The following is a 10974-nucleotide window of genomic DNA, read 5'->3' on the forward strand; positions in this document are numbered from 1 at the left end:
ACACACACTTCTTTTTTTAGTTTTTTAATGCATTATAACAAAAAATAAATAATCAGACATAAAAACAATTGTGGATGCAGAAATTCCTCCAACTGCATCCAGCCTAGTTTTTTTTTTTTTTCCCCAACACTGAGCTCATAAAACCAATTATCGCTTCAACTCCCACAGAAACATGCACAGATCAGTCAGCAGCAGCACAATACCTCCTCACCTGTGGAGCAGTGCGCATGCAGGCATGTTGATAATCAGGGACCCTCCAGCTGATCCAATTTAACCAGAGGAGAAAAACAGGAGAAAGTCCCATAATAAGCTTCCTCTCACTCCCCCCGCCACCCCCTACAAAAATCTAATCTATTCTGAATTTTGCAATGTATTTCAAGCTTGTGATTAGACAGTAGTTTACAAACTGAACTTGTGTTTTCACGTCACATCCTGTTTTTGGGATGGCATTATGGATCAAATAATTTCCAGAAAATAAGTGTGTGACATCTTTTGAGTGCGCAGAACCGTTCTGAATCAGATTTGAGTTATTCATGTCCAGAAGTTTATAATACTTTTTGTCATGGATTCATTATTGCTTTCGCTGATGAGCAAAGTAATTTCCTTGAACTTACAGTATATGTTTTTTTTTCTTTTTCACTTTAATGAACGTTTTGAGTTTTAATCTATAAAAGTACTTCAATAACTTGGAGCATTCAAGGTTTACTTGGTTTTTTATATAAATGTGGAGCACTTGATGGGTCTGAGACTCTGTGCACACTCTCTCAATTTCTGCTTAAGAAATATTAAAGTGTGAATAAAAAATATTTGTTTTTGATATGTTGAATTTATTTATACTTTTCTCCGTCTCCGTCGTTACAGTAATCAAGCTGGTCAGTAATCTTTCCACTCTGTGTATTTTGAGCTCCAAGTTGGTGAGTTTGGCAGGACTCCTTGTCATCACCTCAACCTTTAGCTCTTCCGTGGATTCTCCATCAAATTCAAGTCGAGGCTGGGCGGGCCATTCCAAAATGATAATTTGACTTCCAGTCAAAAAAGAATGTTGGGAAATTAAAATTTTTTTCATACCTAAATCTGTCAGAGGTATAAATTAGTTTGTCCGTAGCTGTGCAGCTGTCTGGCTTCTTGCCACGAGATGTTTGCGGGAGAAAAAGAGGGGAGGAGAGCAGGAGGAGATGTGGGACAGAAGCAGGAACTGCCATAAAGGCTTACAGATGAGCAGGAAGAAAAGGTGTCGAACATCCAAGTGTGTAACAAACACCATGACAGCACGACTTAAGAGAGCTGAAGAGCAAATCACAGTCTGTCCAGTTCATCTCATGCTGCATCTTTATCATCCTCCGCACAGCTTCATTATTCTACATTCTTTTTCAAGCTCCCTCAATCTTGTCTCTTTCTGTTTTTCACATGCCTCCCTGCTTGGTCGTCTCACTCAGTCGCTCCTGTTTCTCCCCGTCCTCCAGATCATCCTCTGTGTTTCTCACATCCTCCCACACACTCTCGATGTTGTACCTTCTCCGCCCTTTCTCTCTCACCTGAAGATTTTATCATTCTCGTTAATGATAGATGAGCTCGAGCTGATAGTATATTCTCGACTGTTAGAAATGTGTCTCTCATTTCCTGAATCTGATATTATCCTGCGTGTTTACAGTGTAACAGCTGGATGTGAAAGGTACATATCAGGTTAGGCCCCCTGGCTTTGCCGTCTATTGACAGTGTTTGTGCCGCTGTGCATGGCGTATGAGATGTGGCTTGATAAATAATGGAGTTTATTGTGTATGCATTAGAGATAGATAAACTAGAATATAAAAATAGGCTATCTGTCTGCAGGACTCTGAAAGTTGTAGTAAGATAAGCATTTTGCTTGTCGTGTCTGAAAGCTTAAAGGCTCCAGGCAGCTTGACATTTGTTTTTTTCAACACAAATACTTAGTTCACCTGTCAGTTCAAAAATAGTGAATAATGTCTGTACCAAGCCTGTCATGTTAAAAAGTAAAACTGGCATTTTAAACGAGAACCAAAACAGCAAAACAGAACATATTGATTGATTAAAATAAAAAAAAATCTAAATATGATTTAATCTATAATCGATGTTATTTTATTTTATTTTATTTTATTTTTTTAGGTTATTCAGATAGTCATAAGCATTCATATCATTGGATTATTAAAACTCCATTAGGTTTACAACTATTTTTGATTGCACCTGCTTCCATAAAGCGAGACTTTTAAGAAGCCTTTATCAGATTGAGAATGTTGGTGTTGGTCAAACGTTAACTGGATTATTCTGCGTTTTTCTACAGAACTCAAAACCTTTTGTATGTTGTTCTTCACGTGCTTTTGTTTTGGAAAGCTGCAATGCATACTTACATTTCATTGGAAACTTTGACACAGCTGCTCTTCGGAGACTCTATTCGCTTTCATATATAATTCATGGCACACAGTTTCATTCAGCTGAGCAGGGCCTGACGTCAGACTGACCTCCTTTCAGGGTTTCGTGGCAGTACAGGGTCTTGATGGTTAGCACTATCCCCGGTCCTCTGTGTGAAGCTGCTGCTTGCCTGGGACTTTTAAGAAGGCATGAAGTCTTCATATGTGTGTACTGCTCTCTGGGGAGCTCCTAACAATCCAAAGATGTGCTGTGAAGGTCAGCTGGGAAGTGACCTGTAAGCAGGTGTGAATATAAAATGAAACGGTTGTGCCCTGAAAACATGAACTACAGAAACTAGATTAGGACAAACAGGAACAGACTCAGGACAAAGGTCAAACTCATATCTATTCGTGATTTACAATTTTAAAAATTAAAGATTATTTAGGATTTTCTTTTTCACCTTTTCCATAATTAGACCTTAAAGTCAGAAAAAAAAAAAAACAGTAACCAAGGGCCTTTTATACAGAAAAGGACTGAAGAGCATAACACCGCAAATGCATCAGTACAACCAGGTCACTGAATATCAGCATCATTTTCACCAGGAGCAAACCGTATAACGCAATATCTGTTATAAATATCTTCTGACAAGTGCAGCGCCAAGATCAAGTCTGTGGCGCGCCTCTTCAGTGTCGTAGTAAAATACACAGCATGTAATCCACACCTGCAACAAGCTTCTAAATGTCTGTCTCAATGCAGATTCTACTGAAAAGCCATTGCTGAATAAAGTTTGTGAAAAAAAGAGATAAATAAAAACAACACTAAAGCATATGGAATAATACATATTTAACCTTTTTAAATATTTTTAAGGAACAATGTACATCAGTTCATAATTCACATGTTCCTGACTTAATGGAAAGCAATGTCATTCCGATCCTTGACAAGCTGAGAGTGTAAAATAAAAAAAATAAATAAAATAAAATAAAATAAAATAAACAAGTAAACATGATTGCTAAATTTACATGAGCATAAATGAAAAGATAATCAATCGAGAGACAAAGTAAGTTTTGGAGAATATACAACAGGCCCTATCTAAATTTTATTGTTTTATTAGTCACCAGTCACTACTTCACAGATTTGCAGAACAGACTTTTACGTTGTAATACTTATTTTAGGAGCTGTAATACTTGTGTGCCTTTTACATTGTTTTTATTGAAATGTTAAAACTTAAAGACTTCCTACATCAAAAGCTTCATTTAAGTGAAGGTGGCCCACTATGTCACTCACTGCTATATAATTTATTTATGGTACTACATAGATTAAAAAAAATAAACGTCAACTTCCAGATACAGTAGAATAGTGTTTCTGAGGTCAAAATGGCATAAAGCATAATAAAGGACTAATATTCAATCTTGAGCCATGATTTGAGTTACCTACCCCTCGAAATTATTATTAAAGAGTAAAACACTAGAGATAAAATTAAGCTGTCAAACCAAGTGCTAGATCTAATGTTTTATTCAAAGTCCATCTCATAAAAAGTTAAGATGATATATAAACTGTTTTATGCCTTCTTTTTAGATATGCTCTCAGTTCTTATTAATCCTCTATTGGACAGCAATGAAGACATTTCTATCGCTGACCAAATTTTTTTAACATGATCTTCTTTCAGTTGTGATGCTTTTTGAAACGTCACAGTTGATGTTCTCTCTTCTAAAGCAGTACGTGGTAGATGATGCATGAATATTAATCATTCTGGTCAGATTGTACTTTTGTTTAGGGCAGTGGTCCCCAAACTTTTTCCTGCGAGGGCCACATAGCTGTTCCTTTCTCTGGTCGGGGGCCGGTCTTAGTTTTTGGAGAAAGAAACCGGACCAAATGACGTGGCGGGCCGGATCCGGCCCGCGGGCCATAGTTTGGGGACCCCTGCCTTAAATGCTTACATGACATGACAATGTCTTAGGTTGTTATCAGATTAATAAATTGATCAGTACGTAAGTTGATGAAACCAAACATTGACTAAAAACAGAACAAAGTGATCATATGGGAAAAGATGAAAAAGAACTGCGCCCATAATTCCCCCTATAATGGGTAAAATCAACTCTGAATAATGCCCTGAATATTATATTATATAGAATTTCTTTATAAAGCTGCAGATATACTGTATAAGAAAAATCAGTGTTTAAAAAAAAAGGACTTTCAATAGAGTTTAAAGACTTAATTTGCTCCCACCATCTACACCTCTCCGTCTGGACTTTTAAGATTTAATAACACAATTTGTTCCACGTTTTGAAAGCCTTGTGTTAAAACTTGATTACGGGGTCCCATAGAAATGCAAAAATGGATAAAATAGTTTCCCAGAAACATTAGACAGCAGGAACCTTTCTTCAGTTCTTCAACTCCCTTCCGTTTGTGCTGCTGGCCAAGGTTTTTATCAGAGTTGCTGCTCACTTAGAGCAGCAGTAACTAACCGGCCTCATATGGAGTTGTGTTTATTTTTGCCATCGTTTCTGTATATTTGACTGGCCAAACAAGTTGGATGCTCACCCATCACTGACTCGATTGAAAAACGAGCTTACTTTGCTTGAGTTGACATTTTACTTTATCAAAATGGAGCAGCATACGAAGACAAACATCAGGTTTTAATTTAGCAGAATTAAATTCAACAGGTTTGGTGTGTCAGCAGTGGTCTGGTCAGCCACTATTTAAGTTCTCCTCATGTCTTGTTTGTTAGGTCAGTTTTGTGCTTGAGTTCTTTGTGTTACTACGTAAGTTGTAGTTTGTTATGTTGACCTCAGTTTTGGGCCCAATTCATCATTTTTGAACTATTTTTGGACTTTTTGTAATAAATTAAGAATATTTTTTTGGAATCCATTCAGCATCTTTCTGGCTACTCTGTGTAAAACCCTCACAAAACACAAGCCAAAAAAACACAAAAAATATTTAAAATATATATATATATTTTACACAGTGGCACATCCTTGCTTTTTTCCAGAATGATAGTACTGATGTTAATAATAATATTAGCAGAGAAGACTTCAAAGTGGGACAGATTTCACATTTCTTTCACACAGGAAAATTATTCAACAACTTCACTCATACTTACAATCATGCCTAACTTCTTTAATCTGAATGCAGATATCATGTCTCTAACTCTCATAAGCCTCCCTCATAAATGCACCTTTTGTTGTTAACAGTTCAGGATAATGTTTGCTGTTGTGTCATTTTACCAAATCACTCCTTTAAATTTAAATCGTCAGACATGAATCATAGAGTATTTGTAGAATATAGACGTGAAATGATGTCAAAAGTGTCGTATGTAATTTAAACTTCAAGTTGATGGGGAAAAGGTTTAATTACAGCAACAGATGTAGCAGAAGTCCCTCGTGAGGTTCAGTTTACGAAGGTTACTTCCTTCTATTTTACTGTAGCAACATATTTTTTACAAAAACTACATGATACATTTCTCTCTCTCGCGTTCTCTGATTACTGTCGACACTCTGAGTACAAAAGACGTAAGTAACTCAGTAAGAAAAAGCTTTGTGTTTTAACCCTCAAGAGTTCAGTGAACATGGAGTTCAATAAAATATGCAGGTCAGTGACTGTAAGTAGCACTGAAAGCAAAATCCAGCAAGTCGCAAAAAGAGCCTTTAACCCTAAAAACGGTTTCCAATTTTTTTAATGCCATTTTTTGCAATGTTAGATTTAATTTTAAGACTTTTAGTGTAAAATGTAAACCTAGTATAAGGATTTAAAAGCAGGGAGAGCTTTACTCATAATTATCTGTTTCCACAAACAGATACCACGGTACCAAGCCTCCAGCATGATGTTTTGGTGTCTCACAATGTTTGTAATTTTGCTTACTTTTCTTAATATTTATAAAGGTCAAATGGTTTGAAGGGAATGTTACTACTTTTTGCATATGATTCCTAAGAAGAAACCACTGAATGCAGCACAGTTAACATGAGAAGTGGGGCAAAGTCATTGTTTTGCAAGTCAAAAGAAGGTTGAGGTCTTTTCACCTTTTGATTGAAACGCGCTCTCTGCGTGGTTGGAGAGCGCAAATCTTTTCAAGTCAAAAGGTTCAAGTCATGTCTTGTATTTTATTTTATTTTTTTATTTTTTTGTGAATTTGTCAAGGTGTGTCTAAAAGTTATTGAATTTACGACTTCAAACTTCGACTCAAGTTCACACCTCTGACCAACCTTATCCGTAGGATTTCTCACCTCTTCCAGAACTAAAGTGATCAGAAGGAACCTATAGATGCCTGTGTGTGAGCTCCGTTTTACAGCTGTGCCACCTCTGTAGGGTGTTATGGACATATCCCACGGAGTTTAAATATTGACTGGCTTATATGTGTGTCTGATTTACGGATGGATTGGACAGCATTTCGTTTAATCTCTGTAAAGATATGTTTGTGCATGTTTCATTCATCTCAGAGTGTGTTTTTGCATCTCATTAGAGTAAAGTGGTCTCTCGTCACCTTGATCCTCTGAAGCGTGCCGCCAGCCTGGCATCCAACCAGATCTATTACTCTTCTCGCATTTATCATTTTGCACCACACTTGATGGAATCTGATGCCGTCCTAAAGCCTACATAATGAACACTTCACTTGCAAAAAAAAATGCAGTCGTATAAATCATTCGCAGCATGTCTCTAAGGTCTGTCTCTCTCTTGTCCCTCTCCGTCTCTGTGTCTCTGCTTAATGTCTTTTCAGGGGAAGAGAAATAAACCGGGGATGGAGGCTGCCAGCTCTCCAGATTCCGTGAGAGGTCGAGGAGAAAATAAAGCCATCAAGTAGGTGTCAGAGAGGGAGTAGATGTGGACGCATGGAAATGACCCATGATGTGGTGATAGTTTCAGATTTTCACAGCCAATTTCTGATTGCAGAGCTAATGTATAGTAATAGTGTATATGTAATGTGATTGCTCCCTGCATGGTGCTGAAAGGCGCCATGAGATGACACTGTTTAAGTAGGAATACATTTTCAAGGACGATCAATTAAAAAAAAAAATCTTAAGGTACAAAGTGTAGAGAAATGAGTTTTTTCAAGTTGTCTGCAGAACAGTGGTCAGTGGGGTCATGGAAAACATTTTCTAAATAAAACTACGGCTGAATTCTCCTGTAACAATATGACTTTTGAATAAACTTCCCCTGTTGTTGCTGCAGAGCTCATGCATCTTTAACAGATCTTTTAAATTGAGTGTCGCCTCTAGCATGTGGAGATCTCTCTGAGTGGTCAATTCAACTTAGCACAAAATAGAATGAAATATTTTGGGGGTTTTTTTTGTTCTATAACATTTCTTGGCAGTGAAGTTTATACCACTGGAAAGCCAGTTTATTTCCCCTTCAAATAGTGCCACATCTGGAAGGGAAATGCATTCGTGGGTTGAGCTGCACAGAAAAATTTGCCAAGTGCTCTCCATCAATGCCAAACAGCTTTTAGTGAAATAAGTGGGATGGCATGGGGAAACAATTCCCAAACTGAAGAAAATAAAAGGCCTGTTGTCATTGAATTTGATCCTAATGCAGGAAGATACAGAGACAAGTTACCAAAAAAAAAAAGTGACAATCTCGTATCTCCCACTTCTTGGGACTGTAACATTCTTCAACATGTCAGTGCCCCAAAATGTGGGGGTAGAGAGGAAGAACGGCTTGTGGTCCAGTCGTGGGATCAGCTGTGGCGTTCTGCTCAAGCCAGAACGGCGAACATACACACATGCAACAAATGCTGGTTGAGAAAGAATCTATCCCACAGGAGCGTTAAACCAAGCTGGTGACAACCATGAGGAAGGACTGCCAGGTCTTTGTTGTACGAATCTCTAACACATTGATGAGGGGCCTCTGTGATAAGTCGCTAATCTGTTAAATAGTCAATATGTCTTTTTTTTTTCCTTCAAATTCCTAACATCCAGTCCAGTTAAAAACAACAAAAAAAGAGTCATAGAATAAGTTTTTTGCTAATGTTTGGGAGGTATTGGCAAGCCACAAACTCAAAAGCAGGAAAATGTATCTCCAAAGATATAACAGTTACACTCATCAACACTGTTAACACTAAGCAAACAGAAACAAAAGCATGAATATAGTGCATATTGAAAAATCATCCTTAGTTCCATTTACTGGAAACATCCAATATCCGAGAAGATAAATTGTGATTTTAAAAATTTTATATTTTCATAATATTAACGTTATTACAGTTGAGACTGCTGAAAAATGACAACGTCCTTTGTCTTTTTTTTTCCCTGAAATTTTAGACGTTCTCCTCATTTAAAGCAATAATACTCATCACTGATTCATGATCAAATGGCTTTTAATGCGATTTCTCATCATTTTCAGTCGTTTAATAGGGAGCTGTAAATTAGTAATACAGTAGCCATCCATTAATTGGGAGACTGTTGGCTCTGTGTGTCAAAATGTCCTGGAGCAAGACACACAGCCACACTTCATGCTGCAGAGGGACGGTTGCATTAAAACAAGAAAGTGGAGCTTATAAGCGGCTAATTTATAATAATAGGATCTTTATCTGCGAGTAGGTTAGGGTTGGTTTCAAAAGTACTGTAAAGTGATCTTTTAAAAAAATATATGAGTAATAAATATGGGTGTTAAGGTTCGTTGTATACAACAAATTAGATTAGTCCCACGGTTGTTGTTTTTTTTAGTTGATGTTTCAAAATTTTATAAGTTTGTTTCATAATAAGTGGGATTTTTATGAAGATATCTTGAATTCTAATGTTTAATGTCTTAGGTGTAATCATATTACAGATTTTTATATATATATATATATTTGAAAAAGCATCATATTATTATTTATAATTGATGATTGTTATAATTTCATTTTTACCATATGGTTTTATTCTGGCCTATATGTTTCTATTTCTGTTGTTCTATAACAGTCCTGCAATCCTCATCCTCGCTGCAGCCCGTACTGTCATTATATTTAACATCAAGTCCAGTTTTTATGTTATTATTATTACTTCATACTATTATTGTTTACTTTTCCCTGTTTATCACATCCTTTCTCTCCACTCTGGCGTTTTTTTTTTCTTTTTTTGTGTGTGTTTTGTTTTGTTTTTTTTAGACACTTCACTCATCTGTGGATGTTTTCTTTCCTTACAGCTGCCTGTCACAGTTTGACGTTGTCTGATGTCTAACCTTTTGCCGTCTCTCTCTGGCTGCAGCGATCTAGACAGAGACTTTTGGAATAACAATGACAGCAGCAACGTGCAGCAGAGGTGGAGCTCCTACCCGCCCAAGGAGTTCCTCCTAAATATGTCTCCCTATGCTCCCTACGGAGACCCTCGCCTCACTCCCAAGTGAGTCCCGGTCGTGGCTGGTAAGGGACCCCCTCAGTCTGGACAGGGCTGTCATCAACAGGGGCTGCAACAGTAAAGGAGTTATTTTATTCAAGTGTTTTGCCGCTCTTGCTTGACAAAATACCCAAATTTTCTTCAAATCTAATTCAAACGATGGTCAATTCATCATTCTGAACATTTAAAAGGTCACTGTAATATCCCGCAGAGGAGTAAAAAAAAGAAAAAAAACTAATTTTGTAACACTGCCTGGCCATTTGTCTTTTAACAGCAGTCTCCTCTCATCCCTGATAATCCTCATGTTCCTACATTTGGGCATGCAGTGGTGTTTAGTATGCACTGCTGGCCATGCAGCACCTGATCGAGATGTGCAGCTCCATCCTTTAATATTGCTGTGATTCTGAGGACTGCTCAAACACTGCCAGACATACAACCATTTGTTTAAAATGGCACTTGTATTAGAAGGTGGTGTTCTGATAGCACAAAAGTAGCCAACGCAATTCATTGATCCCATACATAAACCTAGAAATCCACAATAAAACTGAAATTATGAGGAAAATAAAATGCTAAATATGTTCTTCCTTTGACACCTAAAAAATGTCCAGTTCAATTCATTCAAGAATCACAGCTTCAGGCTTTGGCAGGGAAACATTTTCTATAAAATGCATATCCACTGACAATGGATTGTTACAGTAACGTCTTGGTTAGCTTCAGAAAAAGCAGACATACCCTGCAAATGAAAACGCTTGACAGTCCCATTGCTTACAGTCCTGTGAGCCTCACCAGACCTTCTCTGGCTTTCACCTGCAACCCATGGAGAGATATCATGGAGACAGATAACCCTCAGAGCAGATTTCACTGCACATTTTCCTCATATTTTATTCAACAGGTCAATTAATTACATCTCAAAACACCGTAGCTGCTCAATTATAATAATTATAAGCAATTAGATTCTCCGCTGAGGGCTGACTGTCTTTTTTTTTATTGTTTTGGGTCAGATTGAACAAAGAGCTTGACATTTGCAGAAGTGTACTTATTGGTTTTCTGGAGGAAAGTTAGATCTGAAAATTAATGCTTGTCTTCAACAAAATGTTTTTGATTAAATACGAAGCTACGGAAAACAAATTACAGGACTTTAGCATGAAGACTGGAAACAAATGAGCTCTTCTGAGCCTTCCAGGTGTTTAAATTATGGCAGCCCCAAGAACTAAACCCAGTAGTTTCTGGGAAATTACACCACCGATATAAAATTATTGTTATTCACTCGGAGCTCCTTCAACTGTTTTAAAAATTTGAAGCAGTG

At 37.3% G+C, this 10974-nt stretch overlaps 1 protein-coding gene across 2 annotated transcripts in view; it reads left to right on the forward strand.

The window, feature by feature from the left end:
- The window catches only part of syt7b (synaptotagmin VIIb), a 67690-nt gene that overhangs the window by 6491 nt on the left and 50225 nt on the right, over positions 1–10974 (forward strand). The window contains exons 2-3 of one of the 2 annotated variants that reach the window (XM_015049961.1): positions 7079–7158; positions 9540–9674. In XM_015049961.1, the coding sequence (XP_014905447.1) occupies positions 7100–7158; positions 9540–9674 (194 nt within the window). In that variant the 5' untranslated portion in view covers positions 7079–7099. Of the gene's footprint in view, positions 1–7078; positions 7159–9539; positions 9675–10974 lie in introns of those variants that run through there. The other variant, XM_015049960.1, reaches the window with a different exon arrangement.

The sequence above is a fragment of the Poecilia latipinna genome, unplaced genomic scaffold (assembly GCF_001443285.1).
Source record: "Poecilia latipinna isolate Pla-1442-1.1 unplaced genomic scaffold, P_latipinna-1.0 Scaffold968, whole genome shotgun sequence".
In the NCBI taxonomy this organism is placed as follows: domain Eukaryota; kingdom Metazoa; phylum Chordata; class Actinopteri; order Cyprinodontiformes; family Poeciliidae; genus Poecilia; species Poecilia latipinna.